The 26,595-nt window shown below is 36.7% G+C and overlaps 2 protein-coding genes across 2 annotated transcripts in view; both read left to right on the top strand.

Annotated features, from left to right (window-relative positions):
- fyco1a (FYVE and coiled-coil domain autophagy adaptor 1a) overlaps positions 1-9,091 on the top strand; it is a 30,979-nt gene extending 21,888 nt beyond the window's left edge. The window contains exons 14-18 of the mRNA XM_084428805.1: positions 1,128-1,266; positions 4,379-4,474; positions 4,569-4,779; positions 5,600-5,709; positions 7,829-9,091. Coding sequence (XP_084284931.1) covers positions 1,128-1,266; positions 4,379-4,474; positions 4,569-4,779; positions 5,600-5,709; positions 7,829-7,904 — 632 coding nt within the window. The 3' untranslated portion in view covers positions 7,905-9,091. The remainder of the gene's footprint in view (positions 1-1,127; positions 1,267-4,378; positions 4,475-4,568; positions 4,780-5,599; positions 5,710-7,828) is intronic.
- Positions 9,092-11,680: 2,589 nt separating this feature from the next.
- The window catches only part of ghrhrl (growth hormone releasing hormone receptor, like), a 40,630-nt gene continuing 25,715 nt past the window's right edge, over positions 11,681-26,595 (top strand). Inside the window, exons 1-2 of the mRNA XM_084428824.1 lie at positions 11,681-11,789; positions 25,778-25,886. Of these exons, the coding sequence (XP_084284950.1) occupies positions 11,742-11,789; positions 25,778-25,886 (157 nt within the window). The 5' untranslated portion in view covers positions 11,681-11,741. The remainder of the gene's footprint in view (positions 11,790-25,777; positions 25,887-26,595) is intronic.

Here is a 26,595-nt window from a genome sequence, read left to right as displayed (position 1 = left end):
AGGTGCTGTCAACGTTTATCATTTTGAGCAAGTGAATACACTGGCATTTATGAATTGAGAGAACCTTCAAGTGCTTGAATACATTGTTCTGCCTGGCATTCATCTTTTGTGTCTGAAGATTGTCTTTATGAATAAATTGAATTGCCAAGAAGCCCGGTGTAGAATGCTAAAGGATCAGGATTTTGTTACAGAGCACTTTGTATAACATGCGTCATTGTAATTGACTGATGAATTGGCCTTCACAGGCAGTCCTATCATTGATTGTATTATATAGCAAATATTGCTTGTTATAAAGGTTTCCATTATGACATACACACAATATCTTCTTCAAGGGGGCGCTTGATGGCTCAGAAACCAGATACTCCATTAGGCATGCTCAAATGTCAGGATTTTTTTATTGTATTGCAGATATTTTTACACAAAAAATTGCAATTTGTTTAAATTAAGATTCCTGACATGCGAGTCAAATTATGTAGAGTCATCACAGACTGTGATTGGTCTATCCTGGCCTTCGCTGAGAAAAGTAACACATACCATGTGACATTACCATCAATGCATTATCAGTAATTTACACTTGAATAATGAAGAAACTTACAAACTTACAAACAATTCAGAATCGATACTTAACCCCCCAACCCCCCCCCCAACCCCTTTTAGTATTATACTATTATAGTACTTATCAATAGTGTTGTAGTCAAGATTACCTAAACCAAGTCCAGGTCGTATCCCCGCAATTGTGGTCTTGAAATAAACTCCTGAGTCCTCTTAGCCTGAGACAAGGCCAAGTACAAAAGTGGGTACTACAACACTACTTATTAATATTTTAAATGAGCTTTTATTTCTATATATTTTTATGCCATTTTGTTGTGTTCTTTTGTCATTTTTTCTAAAATATTTCTGTTTAGCTTTAATTTATTTTTAGTTTAGTCTGTCATTTTACTTATTCGTTTTTACATTTACTTAAGTTGTTTAAGGTTGTTAACATATGATGGATCTAAGTGTTGTTATTTTTATGTCCTGTCCGTTTTTAAGGACCTTTGCTTCATGCTAATTGTCTTTCTACTCACTTTTTACATTTCTTATGGGTTGATGTCAAAGTTGATGACTTCCTGTGTCCTGACATGCAGTTACAGATCCTGGTGAGAGGCCGGATGATGGGGTGTTTGACATCATAACGGAGGAGGAAGTGAATGGGGTCTATGACAGCGACTCGCGTACCACCACTGGATCACAGGAAGAAGAAGAAGGAGGGCAAACTGGAGACATGTAAGATCGTAAACACGCAAACACACAAATAATTGAAGACAATTTACCACCTATGAATACGCTACCGTTCAAAGGTTTGGGGTCAGTTTTTTTTCCCCCAGGAATTCATACTTTTATTCACCAAGGATGCTTTAAATTGGTCAAAAGTGACAGTAGAGACATTTATAATGTTACAAAAGGTTTCTATTTCAAATAAATGCTTTCTATTCATCAGAGGCATGGCATGGTACCCTGCAAATATTGTTGGCTCTTACAATAAAGTGCTCGTGATGTTCCTTCTGCCATCTGCCAAATAAATAAATGTAAATAAAAATAAATTTATGCAACATAAACATTTCAGTCTGTGTGAAAGCACACTTGTGGTAAATGCTGCTCAAGATGTGAAGCTTTTAGCTTTTAGACTAAAGTGAGAGGTGATGCTAGATGCACGGTTTCATTTCAAGACAGTTTTTATTCTTTTAGCTTCACAATTATAGTCCAGTCATTTTATGAAAAAAGGTTGAACAAATTGCTACAGAAGCAAACTCAACTGATTTTGTATCCTCAATATGTCCTGAGTAAGGAAAAAAAAAAAGCCCTGAAGAATCCCATTAGGGGAAAGTTTCGAGAAAGACCCAAATAAAGGCTGGTTTAAAGTACTTCTTCCTGCCTCTATGTATTAATGCTCATGGGTAGCCTAAATGGGTTCCAATCAGACCTTAACATCAAGTATTTTAGTTATATGTCAACAAGATTCAACAAGACATTTTCACCTGGCTAGACCCAATGTTTAGATCTGTTGTGGTTTTTATGCAAATTAGCAAATTGTCCATGTTAACAAACAATTAAAAAAAACTTGTAATACATTTTTTGTTTGTCTTGATGTAAGTAATCAACTCAGTAATTTTCATGGTGATATCTAAAGGTTAAATTTTTTACCCTATTCACGTAAGAAGAAGAATGAATAGGCGTATGAATAGGCTATATTTGGGTCTTTTTCAAAACTTTCCCATAATGGGGTTCTTCTGGGCTTTTTTTTTCCTTACTCAGGACATATTGAGGATACAAAATCAGTTGAGTTTGCTTCTGTTGCAATTTGTTCAAGGTTGACCCCCATTTTGGCTTAAAATGACTGGACTGAAAAGGAATCAATAAGGAACCACATTCATTAAGTGAAATCTGAATCAGAATTGTTCATAGAAAGTGTGCACAAACGAAGTAGAGACAATGTATGCGTTAAAACATTCCCATGTACTCACAATCACACTCCAAATGGTCCAATTTGTAGCAGAATTATCAAGATTGTCCCGGCTGCATCACTGGGTCTCTGTTTAGAAGATTGTGCTGTGATGTGTCCCTAAATAAGTGTTACAGACAGACAGGAAGTCCTGCCGGGAGATTGATTGTGAAAGGGATGATGACTGTCAATTTATGCATTTCATTCCATCTTGGGTACATTTTCTAACATTTGTCACTCTGAGATGAGCACCTGCCTGGCATATAATTTCACTAGCAGCCCCAAATGCTTCCTCTGGGTGAGCGAGTTTCCGTAATTACAGACGCACTCTCCAGGAAAGGAGAGAGTTTTGATGGAACAACATTTTGTTTGCGATTTATTAATACATTTTTTTATTCATTTAAGTTTTTTTAGCATTTATTTTATGTCTATCAAAGTTTTTTTTTGCATCAAACATATCGTATTATGCATGCACATTAATCCGCTTTTTTTCTTTTGCCGCTGTGCATTTAAAAGCTTAATGTATACATCTTTTTCGCATGTTAAATGATTAATGGTTCTTGCAGGTGGTTTAACGGTTCTCGGGTCCTTCAGTAACAGTCTCTGCAATGCTGCGTTAGATTGTGACCAATTTATATAAAGATCAAAACAAAAATATTATCAAAAATGTCAGATCAAAAGTGACAGTGCAGGCATTTATAATGTTACAAAAGATTTCTGTTTCACATAAATGCTGTTCTTTTGAGCTTATATTCATCAAAGAATCCTGAAATGTTTTTTATAACGGTTTGCACAAAATATGAAGCAGCACAACTGTTTTCAACATCAGAAATCTGTCTTGAGTATCAAATTAGCATATTAGAATGATTTCTGAAGGATCATGTGACACTGAAGACTGGAATAAATTCAGCTTTGATCACAGGAATAAATAATTTATTAAAGTATTAAAATAGAAAACATATTATAAATTATAATAATATTTCACAATATTACTGTCTTATATGGTATTTTTTATAAATACCCCAAACTTTCGAACTTTAGTGTAAATGTGTTCAAATGTATTCATCTGTATTATTTTATTGCACAAGTTCCAAACTATTATTGTTTATTATTATTTTTGCAGCTTAGTTTTTGTATTGGGAACTTTTGAGACCTGAAAGTGACAGTAGGTTTTTATTGTACAGTGAACTGTTATTTAAAAAAAATCAAGGATAGTTAAATTTTTCATTATGCAGTTTTAGACAGGTTAGTTAGACTAAAGAAGAAACTCAATTGCTTGTCGTTGCTCTAAGATTGATTTTAAAAGCCTACAAAATGTCTAAATAAATAAGCCTCTAGCTTTAGCACACAAATGTAGCTATTTTAATTATGTTTGCCACGACAGATTTATAACTGGGGTTAAAGATTTGAACATTTGTGCTTCAGACCAGCGTTATTATAGTTAACCAAACCATTAATTAAAAACATTTGTGTTGCTTGAAATATACTTTAACTGAAATAAAATATAAACAACTTTAAACATATTTTATTTCAGATAGCTGCCAAAGCACTAGAATAGTACTAAAATAACTAAAGCTAATGAATGAAAATGATTAAATACTATATAGAAACATTTGAAAAAATAAATATTACAAAAAAATTTAATGAAAACTTAAGTGAAAACAGAAAAAAATTATAATAATCTAATTCAAAACCTTAACAAACACTATAATAGTATATCAATCATAGTAAAATATCACTGTTTCAGATGAAACGATTATGATTTATACAATAAAATGGGTGACAATATCCCATAGATGTACATTAAAGTAAGTCATATCTAAAGATCAGAACATTCTTAAAAAAAAAAACTTGTCCCCTCAATTTATGGTTTATTGTGATTATTGTCTTTTACAGTAGCATATCAAGTGATGTGACGCCTGATGAACAGGAAGAGATGATCTCTACTGTACAGGATGCAGAAATCACCCTCCTCAAGTCAGGAGAACTCACGTTAGTAAACACACACACACACACACACACACACTCATCCCGCTCCACTATTATTATGATTATTATTGTTGATTCCGTGCATGTCTTTCTGTAGTACCTCTGTGCCTCTGGATATAGATGAGATTTCTCATTTCGGTGATGGTTCCCGAGAGCTCTTTGTCAAGTCCAGTTGCTATAGCGCCATTCCCATCACCGTGGGCGACCACGGGCCCATCATCAGCTGGGTTTTCTCTTCCGAGCCAAAGAGCATCTCCTTCACGGTGGTGTACAGAGAGACACTTGACACACCTATTGAGCAGGCCAAGGTAACAAACACACACACACACATGCGCTTCAACACCTGTTGAGCATGCGAAGACCGACCATCACTAAAGTTGCTTGCTGTGATATATGGCCTAGTCTTTGTGTGTGATTTATCAAAGCTCAGATCATAACTTTAAATATTGCCTCACTTTTAGTGTTGGGGAATAACAAATAAATGATTCTAAGAAATATTTTATTATTATTATTATTATTATTATTATTTAGTTGGATTTAGTTATATTTCATGTCTGCATGCTTGATGATTTCACCATGATTGAGATGTTTATTGTTTTTCTGTAAGTTAAATAATAATATATATTACAATATTAAATCTGCGATAACAATATTGCCTAATTAAATAGCTAGCTGTTTTTTTTTGTTTGATAACTTACGGTCTGTGTTATTTTAGTATTATTTATATACTGTTATATTATTTATTAATATTGTGAATTAGCTTTCATTTTTTATATTTTCAGTTTTCATTTTAATAAAATTTTAAGTTTTAGTAATTTATTAGTTTTTGTTTTATTATATATATATATATACAAATACAGCATGAATGATCATTTTTAACTATCACAACAGAAAATCAAAACACTGCATTAAACTCACAAGCAGAAAGGCATATTAGATCCTTCTTATATGGCGTCTATAGAAGACAACTGCCCAGAACTCAACATAGCATGATGTCAGCTTCACATTCTCTATAGAGACCACCGATCAAAATGTATAAAGCTGTTATCGGCCGATATTGATCTGCGCCTGATCAGTCGGAGCACTCTCTAGGCTACGGTGCTAAATCTTTGTGTCCCTGTGGTTCAGGTTCTGATTCCTCTCACACGCTGTAACTCGCACAAAGAGACCATACAGGGACAACTCAAAGTCCGCAACCCAGGAGTCTACACACTCATCTTTGATAACTCATTTTCCAGGTACAGTAACACACAGGTGACATTTGCACACTCCGGGAAACCTTTCAGAGCTTGTGCTTCTCAGAAAAAAATCTACTCTTTTAAAATCCCCCTGTAGTCCATGATTGTATCCCTTATTACTCATCTTTGATCACCAAAATGACATTTAAGTGTTTTTCCAAGCGGCAACCTTCCGGTTTCTCTCTTGAATCCAACACGGAAGTTACTTAAACTGCCATTCATTGACTGGCCGCTAATCCCATAGACTCCACATGTAAAAATGGCCAAATTTACAGCAGAAAAAATATGTTTACAGTCTGGTACAAAAAGTGGTTTTGGTCTATACAGCTAATTTTGCCCTTCGTATCAACTGTGTGTGTTGGGGGAATTTTTTCATAACTAATCTATTAAAATTATATTAAAGGTATTGCGGAGGATTTTACTTTTTCCGGGTGGATCATCAAGACTATTGGTCCTCCTAGTTGTCAATCATTCTGGTGATATGTTTACGTAAGGCCGTCGTACGTGCTCGTCCCTAGGTAGTTTTCGCTTTCTGCGCATGCGCACTTTCGGGTGTATGTGTGTGGTGAGCTACGGTTTCAGCCATTCATTGAAGCTCGCCCGTTCTCACCGGGTTTTTTCAAAATGTCTTGAGGGTCGCAAGAGAAAAAGTGTCTACGAATTGTATGACAAGAAGAGAAAGGCCTCTGAAGAAAGAAACAAGACCAGAGTGTTTTTGGGAGAATATTTCACACGCTGGCGTGCGCTAAATGCACAGGTTGGGCTTCCCACTGATGCCTCAGTCGCGAAGTTTCTACTCGACAGGTAAAGGAAAGTAGGCTTGTATGAGCCAAGCCAACAGCAACTTGTAAACAGAGCGTGCACGAGGAGAACTAGGCTCGTGCATGCTCTCTCGTGCACACGTTTAATAGGCGTTCCCTCTCGGGAGCAGGTAGAGTGTTGCGCATGTGCATTTTTTCAAAAAGTGGAGAGGGCGGTTCTTTTCTAAAATTCGGGAAAATCCTCCGCTATACCTTTAAGCTTTAAAGTTCTGCATAATTAAGGGCGTGGCCACTTGAGTGACAGGTGGATTGCCGCTGATGTCACTGCTAGCCGTTTGTCTGCCGTCACGTCAGCTAATCCCGCCTCTTTGCCCGGTTTCGGTTATGCGGGAGTGACGCGCTACCAAGATGGCGACGGCCGGCTCCGCCCACTTTGGACTTCAAAAATGCTCTTCAGAAACCTATGGGTGATGTCACGGACACTACGTCCATATTTTTTTTACAGTCTATGTTTTTTTTCTTGAAAAAAATTCTTCAAATATCCTTAAAACATCTTGAATGTAAGTCTACACCCTTGCCTCATTTAGTATAGGCGGTTCTATGAATATGCACAGCAGCTCAGAGATCCACTCGTTGACGATCACACGTTGACCTGATTGTGACGTCAGAAACACCAGCGATTTCAAACTATGTTTTTGAGGCTGTCTTTGGTTCACTGCAGTTTCTAAAGAGAAAATACTCAGCAATGGTATTGACTTAAGAATTTACACATGGTTTATCTTAAAACATATTAAAAACACCACATATAAACAACATTAAAAGCTTGATTCTCACCACAGGGGGACTTTAACTGATATGATTTTGCTGATGTTTATTACAGTGTCAAACTGATTATTTTACTAACCTCTGTGCAATGCATTTTTATGATTTTCTGCATTTCATATGCTGCCTATATATGTTGCCTAGCTAGACCTTGTTTTAACGCATCATAGGCCCACCATTGACACAAAGGTGGTAATATTATGCTGCCTACTAAGATATGCTATTTGGACAAAATTCTAAGGCATTGCATGTATCAGATAAGGCAGAATGCATTGCAACAATCTCAGTATAAACAATAATCATAGATAAAAGAGTTGGGAGAAATTATCAACTATATATACACTATTGGTCAAATGTTTTTTTTGTGTGTGTGATAACCGTAGCAACATTCCAGACACTATTATAATTAAATATTTGTCAAGTTGCTGCATATGAAGATGTTCCAAATCTGTCACCTAATTGTTTCATTTGTGATGTCTTTAGTTATTGTTTGAAGTGAAGCAGTTGCTGTGTCCCCTCTGTTTTCTTTTCAACAGATTTCTCTCCAAAAAGGTCAACTACCAGCTGACCATCGAGAAGCCAATCATCTATGATGGAAGCGACTTCCCTTAAAAGTGACGGTGGTGTGTGGCGTCCTCGTGTGAACTGTTAGCGTTTTATTTTTCAGACCTGTTCCTGTGTGCCAAGGGTTTCCGATTTGAGTTTTATGGGTTAGTATAGTATTAGTTTTTATGTTTTACCGCTGATAGCACAGAGGTTATCTGTTGTGACCTGTGTTTAGCGTTATGGGCGGGTTTCAAAAGCACATGTACTCATTTGGAAGAGGATTATTTGCTGGGGATGCATCTTTTTTGTGTGTTTTATTTTACTTGTGCATTCAGTATTTTAAAATGATTTTACAAACACTACAGATGAATTCAAAGCGTCAGTGATACCGTCAGTTGAAGCACACATCGATAAACATGCAAAGATAATAATAACTCAAAAATTCAGCTTTAAAAATGGCCAATTCAGAGAAGTCATTTTCATTTCTAGCTGCTTATTAATGCAATGTGAGAATTTCTCCTTATTTTTGGGATATAAGACTTAGAGGTATCCAAAAAAATGGCTGCTGTTTGCAAAGATATCACAGCACTTCCACTACAGATGTCCAATACATGGTACTATATGCTCTTGACTTTACCAAGTACACACAAAAATGTTTTGTCATATTTTTTTAGAAAGTCTCTTTGTAACAATTTGAAACCATCATGAGAATTTCATACAGGGTGAAACTGTATGGGAGAAGAAAAAAGCAATAAGTGTCTTATATGTCTAGCTGACAGGCCTTTTTTACTCAAAGCTGGATAATATAAGATGTTGTGTCATGACAGAGCCCTTTAAAAGTATATCAGTTTCACTTCATCTTGTAGATCCCACCAACTAGGTCAAATTATCACTGGTATGACAGCTATTTAACCACTATAAAAATACCATAATATTATATATGCACAATGCATACAAGTACATGCAAATATGGCACTTTTTTATTAGTCAACTCTGCAGAATACATTGAATGAAATGGCACATACTTTGTACTGATTTAGCACTTGCGCAGAGTATATCTCTGCAAATATAAGGCTGTCCGTTTTTTAATCTAATTATATTGGTCCCCTTATACTCGCATGGTTTTTGACATGTTCAATATTAAAGGAACACTCCACCGTTTTTTGAAATAGGGCTTATTCACCTTGTTTCCTACATTTAGATAGGTGGGCAAATGCATTTTTGTCTTAGTGCATGCATTGATTTAGTTTGACAGGGTTGGCGCGAGCTTAGCTTAGCTTAATGAATGGAATCCTTTGTTGCCAGCTAGCATGTCCTGAGTAAAAGTGATAAAAAAATATATAAAAAAACCCCACCTAATTTCTTCTTGTGGCCTGCGTATTCACAACGTGTACAAATAGATTAACACTAGGCGATTTCCTAGGCAGATATTGACTTGGGACTATATTAGGTGGAAGCACAGGCGAAGCACTGCTACTTGGGCGCAGAGATATCACACAACACATGAAATCCCACGACTTCCGTCAACATACAGAAGTCAAGATAGTCCCAAGTCAATATCTGCCTAGGAAATCGCCTAGTGTTAATCTGCATTGCTATTTGTACTCGTTGTGAATACGCAGGCCACAAGAAGTAATTAGGAGTTTTTTTGTTTGTTTTTTTATCACTTTTACTCAGGACATGCTAGCTGGCAACAAAGGATTCCATTCATTAAGCTAAGCTAAGCTCGCGCCGACCCTGTCAAACTAAATCAATCCATGCACTGAGACAAAAATGCATTTGCCCACCTATCTAAATGTAGGAAAGAAGGTAAATAAGAACTATATCAAAAAATGGTGGAGTGTTCCTTTAAGGTCTCCTTTCTGTTTACTCTAATATGCATTTCTGAATCATCATCCTGGTAGGTCATCAAACATTAGTAATATGAACACTAAGGGTGTTAATTGTGTATTTAATGAACTGTCTCGCTTTTTAAAAATAACTTTGAAAGCGAATATGCAAGACACTCACATTTATTCAGGTGTAAGTTTCACGTATAATTATCCTGGTGACAAAGCTAAATAGACTGCTGCTTTTAAGAAGATTTGTTTATATATTTATATTACATCTCAAGCTCCTTTTTGAACTATGTGCAATTCTAAATATTTTCTTAATAGGTCTTGTTCTTTTACAAGAGGAATGGTATTTTAAATAAATTGGTTATTTTGAAGTACTTTTTAAAAGCCGTTGTTCGGGAAATTGTGAATAATTCATGAATGTCACTGATTTTAATTATGATATTTGTGAATCTATGCAATCACTGTGCAAAGTTTACAATTCGCAGAACCCTTTAAATGTAATAAAGTTGTATCTGTTCAGCACCAGTGCAAAAGTTTTTGTTTAACACATGCATTTGTATATACGTATGCGTGCATGTGGTGATAAACCGGCTTTCGTTTTTCTTTGGACTAAATGACCTTGTTTCGTCTGTATTGGCATTATGTGTGTTTCCTTTCAGGAGGCAAGGGTAGGCAGTGCCTCCTCAAAAGATTGGTTTAGAAAATAATCCATATTCCAAAAATAAGACGCAAATGCAAATATTACAAAATGTGACATTAAAAGGTGTATAAATCACTCGCTCTTCTAAAGTAAAAGTCGCCACGGCGACACCAGCTGGTAAAGTTACAGCGGGAGTCCGCATTTCTCTTCTTGCCTCCCCTGAGCCTATTGACTTTTAACAGACCCCCGAAAGCGTGTGCTGGGTTTAGTGGGGGGTAATTGAGAGTGAATGGGGAGATGTGTCACGTGAGAGGAGGCAGTTCCTTCATCACGCTATGACTGGATATGATTGGTTATGATTGTTTCGTGCGATAAATCCCGCCTCTTGTTTTCATATACGTCTTGTGTTCGCAAATCAGTCTGAATGAACAAAATGATGGCTGATGGGAAGTCTAATTAAAAGTAAGTAAACAGCTCAGCCACTTAGATACGCTTTGTCACATCAAAATTAAACTTGAAATGGCCTGAAAATATGATGTGGTTTAGTGAGCAATCAGCTTGGGGAAATTAAAGGTACATTTTTGTGTCTGTGACCTGTGTTTCCCGAGCTTGATGACTGGAAATCCTAAAATAATGGACTGTTATAAAGAACAGCTAAGGTAAAAAAAAAAAAATGTGACAACATGAAGTGTAACTGGGACATGAATTTACATTTGCTTTATTAACAAAAATATTTTTTTTTGTTCAGATTTAAATGAGTCAATACATCACTCCTGCCCACGTTTTTGTCTTACCCTGATTTACTATGGTAAGCCTATTTTAAGTATATTTAAGACCCGAAAGACCTGCAGGGATGGTTTTCGCGGGAAATTGCTGAACACAGTCATGCAGAGCCGAAGCACAACCAAAATAACGGTTTTTATGGAAAATGCATACAGTTTGTTTTTTTACCCGGGGCCAAAAGTTACATAGTGTGCCTTTAATTGCCAGAAAAACACATGTGTTTTCCAAAAGTGCATTTACACAAATACATAGATTACATGGATGCTGTAGTGCAACTAAAACTGAAATTATCTCCACAAGAAATTTGAGCTGAGTCTGCACATGCACATTAAGCAGTTTTAGATATGTGGAACAAACGATAGTGTTTGAGGAATATCAATACAGTAATTCAAAAACAGGTTCATTCTTATCTGGTTTGAGGAAAGTAAACTGAGCTGTAAAAAGAGCATTCGTTGCAATTCCCTGCAGTAGAGACGCAAAGGTTTTCACGGCGCCCGTGCAGTCCTATGAATGAATGATGAACGCATCTCCTCTCCTCTCCTCTCCTCTCTCACTCTCTCTCTTCCCATTGGCCAGACTCGGTCTATAAAGCATTTGATTCAACTACAGCTGTCAGCGCGCGCTGAGGAAACGGCTGGAGTCATGCGTCCGTGTGTTCGTGGGATCCTGTGCTTTACATCACTAACAACTGTGAGTATATGCACAACCTAATCTATTCACCATTGGGCTTTATTAGGAAAGCTGAAGTTGATAGTAATGCTAGCCTACATGCAACTAATTGGATGCATTTAATTTAAAAACTCACTGCATTGATTGTTATGCTTGCATATGTACTTTTTTTTTTTACATTGCACATTTGTGTTAGACGCATCTTTATAAGGAAAGACTTTCATTTGTGTAGTTTGAGGTCCAGCCGAGCTAATTAAATTAATCCACGCTCTTGTAGGCCTATTGTGTTTTATTTGTATCTCCTGTATTAACTTAACTAGGCATTGTTTTACTAAATATTATTTTGGGCTCCGCGAGAATGTGATCGCAATCAATGTGCATTCAATTCATGATTGCTCGTTAAGGCGCTGCTTTAAAAAGGCGATTTTTCACATATGGCTCACTAGACTCCGTGAAAAAGAGCCAATTAAAATACCTGGACAAGAAGAAATAATCTTTTTACCTGTCAATCATTTTATATATTTTATTTTATTATATTTTATTTTATATATACAGGGCCGGATATATAGCCTATGATATAGTTTGAGAATATGATCTTAATAAATAGTAATAATTAATTGTTGTGTGAATTAAATAGAGCTCCTGTCATGAGGCTCGCGCTATGTTAAATTATAAAGCGTCTCGTTGGTAGCCTACATCTACTGCACAGTAGGCTATAACATTTATATCGCGTACTATTTATTGTAGGCCAAACATCCCAGTTTCCAGTGCAGGACTCTCAATATACTGCACATTTTAGTTAACCTAATTAATTTAATGTTTTGATGTAGTAAAACGCCCACAGATGTAGCAGAAAATTTCTTTTGTCACTGACTATAATTCTAACCTTGAAATCAGACATAGCCAATAAATAATGTCATGCGGAAAACGGCTGAGAATTGAACAGAGAGTTGTAACCTGACCTTTGTGGCTGTTATTCTGGTCATCAAAGGACAAGACTGCTTACAAATGGTTGTCCAAAGCAAAAATGCTGAAATGCACATCATATGTTGTGAGAAAGTGAAGTGCTGGAGCAAAACAGACACTATTTTTGGAATCAGCACCTCAAAAATAAGAAACAAGACTTGGATTTTATTTTGCAAAACATGAAGTAGGGAGATGTAATCAGTTCTTGCATTGTTGAGTGTGTTTTTGACGTTGCGCTTATAATGGTCAGAACTTGCTTCCTTGTTTCCCACCGCTGGCAACTAATGTTCTTCCTCCGTCACCAACATCTCTGTGTTTTAGCCACTCTAAACTCCAGCACTGATGGAAAACAGAAATTGCAACACTTCTGATGTCATAGTTGCTATGAGGTCGAGATGAGTGTGCAATTTGCTGTGTCTAAGAAAGAGAAAAAAACACTTTTGTGGAGTGTTCAATTTTCCTTTGTCAATGTAGATTCGAGAGCAAGTGACTTTAATGACTTCAGATACAGATATAGGCCTATTTGGACACGTGTCTGATTTTACCTAATAACTTTCTCTCAAAGAAGGTTGTCAGCTTATCTTTCTGTGTTGTTGGAGATTTTGGCTCCTTCAAAATTACTTTTAGTTTTTAAACCATCCCTTGTAGCTGGTAAAAATGCAGGTGTATGAGGATTTTGTCTCAGAATGAAGAGAAATGATCTCAGCATCAAAAGTAAGTGCGCGCTCAACTTTCCTCTGGTGTGATTGTTTGTGCACTTCTGTGCCCATTTCCTTGGCAACTGCACCGAAACCCGTCCATATGAAGTAAATGTGGATGCAAAAGTGCCATCTGCCAGCTGAACTTGGGGGGACCCTTCTTGGAAACAGGGCAGTTAATGGATCTGTGTGCTATCCTGTAGAATGGAGATTAATGTTCTCCAGGGAGGATGAGCAGAATAATGGTCTCTGTGTAAGCGAGACAGGTGGCTTGATATGGCGCAGGTGTTCTTTTCTAAGTGCCCATACGAGTAAGCATGTTCTTCGCAGAAGTACATTAACATTTCAGCCCTTTGGAATTCATCAGTGGAATCAGTGGTTCGGTTGGCGTGTCGTTTTTAGATTAGTTGTTGCATTCATAATGCAAGGTGCAGACTGAAGAAAGGGTCAGGAAGTGTTTGTTATTCTGCGAGGATGCATTGAATTCGGCATGAAACGGAAGTTGCGATTAGTCTTTTCTTCTCTGTTGTGATGTATATCCGTGAAACGGCCTTTTGAACAAGAGAAAATGTGGGGCGGGGCTTGATTTTCTCCATGGGGAATTGATTGGATGGTTGTGGAATGCTATTCCTGTGATGTCATATGAGTGACAGGTTGCCCCGCCCTCACTCCAGTAAACACGTCATCAGAGAAGAGAAGAGATCTTTATTAATCAAAGAATCCTGAAAAAAATGCATCACGATTTCCATCAAAATATGAAGCAGCACCACTGTGTTAAACTTTGGTAATAAGAAATGTTATTGAGCAGCAAATCATCATATTAGAATGATTTCTGAAGGATCATGTGACATTGAAGACTGGAGTAATGATGCTGAAAATTAAGCTTTGCATCACAGGAATAAGTTACATTTTAAAACAGATTCAAATAGAAAAGAGCTATTTTAAAGGGTTAGTTCACCCAAAAATGAAAATTCTGTCAGTAATTAGCGACGAGAATACTTTTTGTACGCAAAAACAACAAAAATAACGACTTTACTCCACTTTTCATTTCCTTCTCTCTGGGCCTCGAGTGAGTTCACGTAGTGTTTTTGCGCAGCGCGTCTGTGTTGTACGTCACCACGTCGGCTCAATATTGGCCGACGCTGGTCATGTGTGTGATGCGTGTGACGTACAACACAGACGCGCTGCGCAAAAACACTACGAGGCCCAGAGAGAAGGAAATGAATAGTGGAATAAAGTCGTTATTTTTGTTTGTTTTTGCGCACAAAAAGTATTCTCGTCGCTTGATAAACTTAAGATTGAGGCACTGTAGTCACTTGGACTATATTAACGATCTTTTTAATACATTTTCTGGGCCAGCAAGTTTCGGTCACCTAGAAGTCTATGGAGGAGTGATCCAGCTCTCAGATTTCATCAAAAATATCTTAATTTGTGTCCCGAAGATGAACGAAGGTCTTACGGGGTTGGAACAACATGAGGGTGAGTAATTACTGACAGAATTTTCTTTTTTGGGTGAACTAACCCTTTAAATCATAATAATATTTCACAATATTACATTTTTTTCTGTATTTTTGTATCAAATAAATGCAGCTTTGGTAATCATAAGATACTTCTTTTAAAAACCAACCGCAAATTGTTGAACGGAAGTGTACATTGAAGAAGGAACCAAAGCAACTTTAAGCTACAGTATACTATAACTTACTTTTTTTTTTCAAAAGATATAAAAATCTCTTCAAGTGCATTATTATAGGTGAAAACATTTCGCTCTTATGGACGTATGTACTATGAATTGTTGCTGTCTACATTAGAGTACTCACAGTTAAGCAGCTCGGCATCAAAAGTACAGAAATATACAGAAAGTAAATGTCACTAATAGTATTTAATTGCTTTATTTGAAACACATGCTTGAATAGCAGGAGAAATAAAAGCAGAGACAGAAGAACATGTTGGGTCAAACATCCGCAGCGTGCAGCTCTCAAATCTACTGAATCCAGTTGTGAGTGATGTCTTAGTAACGGCATGAATGCATTATGGACTCTCTTTTTATTTCATGTCTAGAGAATCAAAAGCTTTAGTGACAAAAGCAATGGCTCTCCTCTTTCATTTTTACTCTAATCAAACCGATTGCTGCTCTGAACATGTCAAAGCGTACGGGTCAAGCTAGCAACTGCCAATATTAGATGTAAATGACTGTGGAACATGGTGGTAGTGGTATTTCTTTTGTGTAATGACTTGCGTTTGAGACTTTATGCATGAAGAGAGGCTGAATATTTACAAATCAACACTTCAAGATCAAGATTTTACAGACCCAAGCTTAAATCACTGCTTACACTCTGTTATTAGAAAGAAAACCATGGATCGAGGTTTGATTCATTTTGTGGTCATGCATAAATGAAGTGACGTGATGTGAAGCCACGTATGGTAAGCCATAGTCGGAATTTGTCCTCTGCATTTAACCCATCCAAGTTAGTGCACACACATTGGGAGTAATGAGTAGTGAACACACACACACACACACACACCCGGAGCAGTGAGCTGCCATATTTTGCAAATCTGACTCTCAAACCATTAATTCCATCAGTTTAAACAGCATGATAATAGATAAATGACTCTCATGAAGAAATGACACAGTCACATTTCACTCCAAATCAAAAGCAAATAATAAGAACATAAAATCTGTAGGGATGCACGATATATAGGTCGATCGGTATGTTCATTTTTAACGTTAACGTTATCGGCCCGATAAGAACATTTCATTTTATTTATTTCCTTCAGGCTCTCAAAAATGATATAAAAATTTATATTTATATTTATATATATATCGGTTATCGGCATTGAAATATAAAGAATGATATGTATATTATGTAAATATAAAGAGCATGACTAACGTGACCTGCCAGAACTAACGCTACGCTTGATTATTATTCTGATAATTATAATACAATATTAGAAATCAACCTGGAAAGATTATTTATGAAACATGAGCAGAACGATTTCAACATAAAAACAACAACAACAAAAAAAAAAACATAAAATAACAATTAATATTTATTAATAATATATATATATATATATATATATATTTATTTATAATATATAAATGATTGATAGATTATTAATTATTGTCCAAATCCAAATATTGTCCAGATCCAAATTATTGGTCCAAAATTAGGATTAATTTTCTTAACATAAAATACCGTTTATTGTTTTTTCTTTTGATTTTCAGGTGAAGTATAAGCATAAGATTTACCCAGATAGCAAGTAACCTAATTCTGGGGTTTCCCGGATAATGTAACCTTGAAGCAACAACTCGAAGAAACACTCATATAAAAACACCCAGGGGAGGCCTGTCTAACAAACTCAATTCTAGTCCAGGGCATTGTGGGATCTTCCTAGTCTTACTTTCTAAAAATAGAGTAAAGCGTATAATGGTTACAGAGCTCTATCTGGATTACTGCTATCAGAGGAGAGTTTGGGCTCTTTTGGCAGCTTAGTGAAACTAAAGAGGTGATGCTGGGTGGATAGTGAGTTCAGCTTGACCTGCTTTCATAAGCATTAATGATACATCACCTTTCTTCTCTACTAGCAGAAAATATCTAGTGATGTTACACCCCAGAAGATGACTCAAATGATTGAGTGTTTCTACGAGCCATTCAGATGCCAGCTCAGAAACATGCGGATGCTGACGGCAGGTTATTCTGAAGATGTGTCGCATATTTTAATTTGGGTTTTTGGATCATGAAGGCGGCGACAGCGATGTTCTTCAGGCAAAAACTGGCAATGAAAGAAGTTTATGCATTGTTGTTATCCGATGCTGCAGGGATGACATATTTTGTAGACCAAAAACCTGCACATGAGTTCGCATTTTACACTTCCGGTTCCATCGTCCTGAACTCAATGGGTTTTTTAAATAGGTTTTTGGTTAAAAGTCTACAAAATTACTGTCCTCTATAGGTTTTGATTTACATTGATTATATTTATTTTATTTAATGGCACTGCATCATGAGATTTGGGGGCTGGTAGACATTTCACAGCCTTTACAGCGATATTTCATATTATGATGAGACAAATCAAACTTGTTTTACAGTTTTGTTAATGCTATTGTTTAGCAGTGGCTAATACGGGTTGGCTGAGCTTCTTTGAAGACAAATATTCAGATCTTGAAGGATTGAGTTTCATTTAATCTCGCTCTGGTTTGAATCGTTTTGAAGAGCTCTCTGTAGTTTTTCATCATGAGAGATGAATAAAAGAATTCGATTTATTAGACCCGTGACGTACTGTAGTTCTTAGGGCAGCCTTGTAAAGAGTGTTCCTGGAAGGGTTTTTTTATCCTAAGTGCTGGTGCTTTGGTTCAAAGCGGGAAAGAATGAACTTGTGCTGGAAAGTCACCGTTCAACAGCTCTTTAAAGCTGTCATCTCTGGAAGACCGATTGCTTCATTTCATTTTTAGAATCATTTTCATCAGTTTACAATTTCACTGCCTCTCTTGTTCACAATATAGAGTATATATACAGCGCCTAAAATCACCAAGCCCCAAATGCGAGTAAAAATAGACTTTGGCGAGTGTATGAAACTGTGTCACTCACCAGTTGACCGGTAACATTTGTATGAATTCTACCAATGCATGAACGAGAACAAACGTGAATGATGCTCGGGACAATTGATGGCCCGAAAGGGAGCCATCTTAACAAGATGACGCGAAAGGGAGCTCATTTCGCTGTGTGGAAAGTTTTGTGTGCCCAAACAGCCCAACCAGCCGCGCCAGACAGTGCCCGAATACTAAACTGAGCTCTCTTTCACGTCATTTCATTTTTGAAATCAAGGTCCCAGAGTCTGGAGGAAGAGTGGAGAGGCAGAGAATCTCCAAATTGCTTGAAGTCCAGTGCGAAGTTTCCACAGTCAGTGATGATTTGGGGTGCCATGTCATCTGCTGGTGTTGGTCCACTGTGTTTCATCAAGTCCGAAGTCAATGCAAGCGTCTACCAGGAGATTTTAGAGAACTTCATACTTCCATCTGCTGACAAGCTGATGCCGATTTCCTTTTCCAGCTGGATCTAGCACCTGCCCACAGTGCCAAAACTTCCACCGCTCGCCACGATATTACTGTGGTTGATTGGCCAGCCAACTCGCCTGACCTGAACCCCATAGAGAATCAAGAGGAAGATGAGAAACACCCGACCCAACAATACAGATGAGCTTGATGCACCATGGGCTTCAATAACGCCTCAGCAGGGCCACAGATCGCATTAAAGAATATCATTTTTTGCCTTTTATTATGATAGGAAAATGTATCCAATCCAATCTGCCGGTTCGCCAATACACGGGGAAGGTTATCACGTGTTGTGTCCTCACTCATGCAAAGTATTGGTTGGTTAGATTTGTAATACATTAATCATATGTATTTACTCGTTAATTCATCTGACTCCATAAATGAAAGGTTTTAATAATATCTGTGCCTCACTAAAAGTGAACGAATGTTTGACTATTCCTTTTAACCATTAAATGACCGATGTCAAGATCAGTTAGAATAATCACATGTAAGGATTTATTATGTCAGGTAAATGTATCAGGCCAATTTCATAATCAATTCAAAGATAATCGTTACAAAACATCAAATGCTCTGGAATAGAGAGAAGATGCAAACCCAACTTTAAGAAATACGTGAGGCTGAGAGATCTATCTCTCAGCCTCACGGGCCAATCTGAAGTACAGAAAAGGGCCCCGATCTCCCTGCTGCACTTCATTAAATAGCCAGACCTCTTTCACATGTAAACATGTACTAACAAAAGAAAATTGCATTCAGAGGTAGCACCTCTGGGTGCAGGGAGACCATTTGTCTAGAGGCCAACCCCTCCTTGTATGCTAGTTATCCATAAACCTTCAAAAACCTTATTACCTTGTGTTTGACTTATTCTGGAAATAGGACATTTGTACCAGTCGCACTGTGACATTTTAAATGATACCAAACATGAAAATACTCTGTGATAATCCTTCACATTAAACTATACATTTTCTTGGGAGAAACCAGGTGATCATCTGAGCATGAGAGAGAGGGGGTGAGGGGAGAGGGAAAGAGATGTAGATTAGGATGACTCGGAGGTGAGACTTTCGTCTCAATGGTGCACGAGGGCCAGTTCAAATGGTAATCTCCAGAGAGGTCCTTTTGTCCTCTCAGGGTCTGGTCAACCCAGAAACATACTGTCTGGAATTTCCTAATTTATCAATTCTTACAAAAATATAGACCTGGGACTTGAACTCAGGTCGAAATAAGTTGAAAAACAATGATTGTCAGTGCACTGACCACTAGGCTATTGGGTCTAGTACTTCATGGCAAGTTGATATATATTAGAACCTCATTATGTAATCAACATAGGGGGAACAGAATCCGACGGCAAATAGTTCAGCTGTCCAAATCCGTTCCCCCACCCCAATGATGAGAGATGTTGATGTATTGGCTTAAAATATGCTTATTCTATTCTATTCTATTCTATTCTATTCTATTCTATTCTATTCTATTCTATTCTATTCTATTCTATTCTATTCTATTCTATTCTATTCTGTAATGGCTTAACACATGCTGATTCTATTTTGTGTGTGGATGGAGCTTAACTTGCATCAGTTTAAAGAATATATTTTTTTGCCTTTTATTATGATATGAAAGTATAGTATCAAGAAAGTTCGACGACCCGGGACTTGAACTCGGGTCGCCCAAAGTAAAAAAAAAAATTGTCAGGGTACTGACCACTAGGCTATTGAATCTAGTACTTCGTGGCAAGTTGATATATATTAGAACCTCATTGTGTAATCAACATAGGGGGAACAGAATCCAACGGCAAATAGTTCAGCTGTCGAAATCCGTTCCCCCACTCCCATAATGAGAGGTGTTGATGTAATGGCTTAAAAAATGCTTATGGATTGAACTTAACTTGCATCAGTTTAAAGAATTTTTTTTTTTGCCTTTTATTATGATAGGAAAGTATAGTATCAAGAAAGTTCGACAACCCGGGATTTGAACTCGGTTCGCCCAAAGCTAAAAAAAAAAATTGTCAGGGCACTGACCACTAGGCTATTGAGTCTAATACTTTAATGAAATTTGATATATATTAGAACCTCATTGTGTAATCAACATCGGGGGAACAGAATCCGACAGCAAATAGTTCAGCTGTCGAAATCCGTTCCCCCACCCCAATGATAAGAGATGTTGATGTATCAGCTTAAAATATGCTTATTCTATTCTGTGTGTGGATGGAGCTTAACTTGCATCAGTTTAAAGAATATATTTTTTGCCTTTTATTATGATAGAAAAGTATAGTATCAAGAAAGTTCGACGACCCGGGACTTGAACTCGGGTCGCCCAAAGCAAAAAAAAATGTGTCAGGGCACTGACCACTAGGCTATTGAGTCAATTAATTTGCTGCAATTTGATATATATTAGAACCTTATTGTGTAATCAACATAGGGGGAACAGAATCCGACGGCAAATAGTTCAGCTGTCGAAATCCGTTCCCCCACCCCAATGATGAGAGATGTTGATGTATCGGCTTAAAATATGCTTATTCTATTAATTTGATCAATATTAGAACCTCAGTGTGTCAGAAATATGGGGGGAACAGAATCCGACGGCAAAAAAACAGCTGTCGGAATCCGTTCCCCCACTCCCATTATGAGAGGTGTTGATGTAATGGCTTAAAAAATGCTGATTTTATTTTTGTGTGTGGATGGAGCTTAACTTGCATCAGTTTAAAGAATATATTTTTTTGCCTTTTATTATGGTAGGAAAGTATAGTATCAAGAAAGTTCGACGACCCGGGACTTGAACTCGGGTCGCCCAAAGCTAAAAAAAAATTGTCAGACACTGACCACTAGGCTAGGCTAGTCAAGTAGTTTGTTGCAAGTTGATATATATTAGAACCTTATTGTTTAATCAACATAGGGGGAACAGAATCCGACGGCAAATAGTTCAGCTGTCGAAATCCGTTCCCCCACCCCAATGATGAGAGATGTTGATGTATCGGCTTAAAATATGCTTATTCTATTCTGTGTGTGGATGGAGCTGAAACCGCATCAATCTGATAAATATTAGAACTCAGTGTGTCAGAAATTTGGGGGGAACAGAATCCGACGGCAAAAAAACAGCTGTCGGAATCCGTTCCCCCACTCCCATTATGAGAGGTGTTGATGTAATGGCTTAAAAAATTCTTATGGATTGAGCTTAACTTGCATCAGTTTAAAGAATATATTTTTTTGCCTTTTATTGTGATAGAAAAGTATAGTATCAAGAAAGTTCGACGACCCGGGACTTGAACTCGGGTCGCCCAAAGCTAAAAAAAATGTGTCAGGGCACTGACCACTAGGCTATTGAGTCAAGTAACTTGCTGCAATTTGATGTATATTAGAACCTTATTGTGTAATCAACATAGGGGGAACAGAATCCGACGGCAAATAGTTCAGCTGTCGAAATCCGTTCCCCCACCCCAATGATGAGAGATGTTGATGTATCGGCTTAAAATATGCTTATTCTATTCTGTGTGTGGATGGAGCTTAAACCGCATCAATCTGATAAATATTAGAACCTCAGTGTGTCAGAAAAATGGGGGGAACAGAATCCGACGGCAAAAAAACAGCTGTCGGAATCCGTTCCCCCACTCCCATTATGAGAGGTGTTGATGTAATGGCTTAAAAAATGCTAATTTTATTTTTGTGTGTGGATGGAGCTTAACTTGATTCAGTTTAATGCCACGCAACATTGAGGCATAATTCCTGCTAAAGGAGCCCCAACCAAGTACTGAGTGCATAAATGAACATATACTTTTCAGAGCTTTGAATTTTTTTTTTTTTTTACGTTGTAAATCCTTTTTTTTTTTTTTTTTTCACGAAATATTCTAATAATCTGAGATGCTGGATTTTTATTTTCATGAGCTGTAAGCCATAATCGTCAAAAAAAAAAAAAAAAAAAAGGCTTGACATATTTTACTTTATGTCAAACGAATCTAGAATATATGAAAGTTTAACTTTTTGAATTAAATTACCAAAAAAATTTACTTTTCCCACGATGTTCAAATATTTTGAGACGCACCAGTACACTAGCAGTCAAACGTTTTGAAAGAAGTATTTTATGCTCACCAAAGCAGCATTTATTTGATTAAAGATACAGTAAAAAATGTAATTTTTTAAAATTTTATTACAATTTTAAATAACTTCTTGTGATCAAAGCTGAATTTTCAGCATCATTACTTATCAAATTATTTGTTTGTTTGTTTGTTTGTTTAAAATAAATGAACATAATGTCACAATGCACAAAATCTGCTCAAAATTGCTCCAAAATTCATGTTCTTACTTCTAACTAATAACTTTCTAAACCCAACCATGAGCAGTTCATACACATGAAGCTTGTCTTTTAATTCTGTCAAATAAATAATGTAAAATAGCATAACTTGAACTGACCAAAGTATTTAAAGGGAGAAGGTTCAAATAAAAACATACATTTTAACATTAGAAGTTAAATGTTGAATCCACTATTGTTTTGAATTGTTTTATAGTCTAGACTGTATACAGTATTTAATGCAATTACATCAGAAGTAACTGTAAATTAAATAGAGTAATCCCTTACTTTACGTTTTCAAGGGAAAAGTATAAATTATTACAGTAACTAATTAGTAATGAATTACACCCAACACTGTAAAAATAGTATTTTTTGTTAGCTCAATATTTCTTCTTTTTAGTCCATCTCCTCTTCTGTTGTCCAACTGTGCTTTATAGACACTGAAAATGACAAGTGATAATATCAGCTGGCAAAACTCTTTTGTGCGTCTCTAAGACTTGGATGATTTAAAAGAAATAGATAGAGAGAGATAAACGGAGAGAAGAACTAGTACATATGAGATGGTTACTGCGAGATAGAGCTGCTATATGAGACTACAGAGCATCACGCAGAGCCTGCCTTCTCTTAGACTTGCTTATGGCTCAGTGTTTTTGAAGATCTTTTAATGAACAAAACCTTGACTCAGCTGTGACCTGTATTTTTCATTCGGTGAAAGCTCTAGCAGAGAGACGTGACTGCTTTGGAGATTATATTTACCTTAAAAGACTGACTTGAGCACGTACAAATACACTGTGAAGAAGCATATTGGTGAACTTATTTGAACTCTTCTCTTCTCTTTTTTTAACTTTTCAAAACATTATTGGCGAAAAAACATATCAAAGTGAAGGATATGGGAGTAATTCTCGGGAAATGAATGCCATTTGTGTGCTATAGCCTTTTATTAGAGCTGGGTACTGACACAAATTTTACCATTCGATTTTGATTCACTACCTTGTGATTCAATTAAATTCCGATTCGATTAGATATCGATTAATTGGGCTATGTATCAGGTACAGTACATGGAAAACATTCTAAAGGAAAACAATCTCTCTCAACTAATGCTTTAAAATACAGGGAATCCCAGTTGGTACATTTCTATAATATTAACGGATACATTTAACTGATTTGTAGTCGACTTACATTTAAAGGGTGGCTGTCATAAAAACATGATGGATTTATTCAAACATTAGTCACATACTAACACATACTGGGAACTATATTCTCAGAAATCGAAGCACTGCTATTTCTGCGGAGTGATTTACTCCAACTCTGAGCGAGCTCTCTGCTCCAGTCCTCACCACGGGGCTTCTCAGGCGCTGCGAGCAAATCACTCCGCCCAAGTAGCAGTGCTTCGCCTTCTGAGAATATAGTTCCCAGTATGTGTACGGTTAGAAGATGGTTGTGTCTCATGTGACCTTGTTATTTGTACACGCTGTGACTATACAAATCACAACATGTAAATAGGAAAATGTTGGCGTTATTTTGTCACTTATTGGGAGCAGTATGCTAGCTGGAGCCGTTTACCTCCAGTCTTTGTGCTAAGCTAGGCTAGCGGTGGCTGCGTCAGACAGAGTTACCACCGCACGGAGATGAAAAAGGTATGGGATACGGTGAATAAGCTAAAGTCCAAAAAGTCGGCGTGTTCCTTTAAATATTGAAGAACAAGGTTAAAATACAATGAATATGCAATCGTGTATATATTTTGCTAAATGCTCCTCTTTAGTTTTTCTTTCCGAGGATGAAACACTGATTGACTGATTACATGAGACATTATGATACAGATCTTTCAACATATTCTAATGTTCATTCATGTTTATTTGGTGCTATAACTAGTAGTAAAGAGGAAGAGATGGTCAGTTCACGCGCTGCTTGAACTGAGACGCTACAGTGATCTGTCACGCCACATTAAAGAGTGGCAAAACGCTATTTAATGTTTGAATTTCATAATAAAATTGACAGAATTTGAAAGCTAAGACGTTTCATATCAAAAGTAACAAAGCTTGTTGGGATTAACTTTCTATTCATCAAAGAATCCTGAAAAAAAGTTTCCACAAAAATATGAAGCAGCTTTCAATATTTATAATAATAATAAATGTTTCTTGAGCAGCAAATCATCATATTAGAGTGATTTCTGAAGGATCATGTGACACTGAAGACTGGAGTAATGATGCTGAAAATTCAGCTTTGATCACAGGAATAAATGGCACTAGATGAAAATAGAAAACAGTTATTTTAAATTATAATAACATTTCACAATATTACTGTTTTTAATGTATTTTGGATCAAATAAATGCAGCCTTGGTGAGCAGAAGAGACTTCTTTCAGAAATATAAAATAATCTTACTGAGCCCAAATTATTAACAGTATATAAACCACGTTTACTATTGGGATATTATATATCCTAAGAAAGGGACATTGGAAATATCATAAACACCTACATTTGCTCAAATAATAATATGAATATTCGGGGTATGTCCCTATGCTGGTTCTGTAATATCTGGTCCTGTTAATTTGATCCTGAGCTGGAGAAATACTGTTTTTTATTTATTTTATTATTACTTTTTGAACAATAATAAAAATGTCCCTGAGTATTAGGGAGTGTTTCCAGAGAATAACCCATGGGATTGCAATGCTTTCAAAAGCTGCTACAGCTCATAATAATTTCTTAACTCTTAAACGGCAGAGGCGCAGTCAGACTAAATGGAGTTTTATGTAACAAAGTTCGGGAGGAATTTTTGCAATGAATTCTTAATCAGCGTCAGTTTTCAATAACCACAATATGGCATAATGACTGTTATATAACATTTCTCCTTCTATTTCAGCATGCACACATATGCACATGCTCTCTCTGTCTGTAAAGTGGGTCAGGACAGCATCCACAATTGATTGTAATTTTTGTGTCTGAAAAATCTATGAGTTGTGTTATAAATGAGACCTGCATTTCTATGCATCACTGACTCATTAAATATTCTCTCTCTCTGCAGGTGTTGTGCAGTTTGCATCCTGAGTGTGAATATATTTTTCAGTTGGCAAGAGATGAACAGCGGTGTCTGCGAGAGATCACAGAACCTGGGAACCTCAGCAGCTCCTCAGGTAGAAATAAACCAAAGCTCCTGATGGGATGTTGAAGGGGTTTGTCCACAGGACATGAGAGATTACATTGAGATCAAGCTGAGACCTGCTCTCTGAATTACTGAGACACCGAAGTCTGCAATCAAAAGTCTGAGATCTCAATATGAACTCGTCTCAGATGTATTCAAGATTAAATTATATGAGCAATACGACCGTTCAAAATTCAGGGTTGGTAAGAGTATCCCCCGGTTTCACAGTCTTTGACTAAAATGCTGTTTTAACTGAAAGTAACTTACAATATGTCATTGTTTTGTCTCAAGATGCACATCAGTAATGTTTTTTTTTTCTCAGGCACGTTTATAAAAGCTACTTAAATGTCCTAATTGAAATAAAGTCTAATCCTGGCTTAATCTAAACCCTGTCTGTGAAACCGGGCCTTAGGCTATTAATGATTTTGAAAGAACTCTCTTCTGCTCACCAACGCTGCATTTTTTTAAAATCAATAATTAGGGTTGGGAATCGAAAATCAATTCCATTTCTGGAAACGGATACTTAATGTCAGGAATCGAATACATGTTATAAAATTAAGATCTTGATTCCGCTTATTGATTCCTGTGTGCACATTTTATTGTGGTTTTAAACCATTCAAGCGAATGAAGATGCGCACAAAAAGCCTCCTCTCATATAGTGTCCGAATACCTGATTGAGTTCTCGGATACGTCTTCTTGCA

The sequence above is a fragment of the Rutilus rutilus genome (assembly GCF_951802725.1).
Source record: "Rutilus rutilus genome assembly, chromosome: 13".
Lineage (NCBI taxonomy): Eukaryota > Metazoa > Chordata > Actinopteri > Cypriniformes > Leuciscidae > Rutilus > Rutilus rutilus.
Note: the sequence above shows the minus strand (reverse complement) of the source record. Positions and strands in the feature narration are given on the sequence as shown.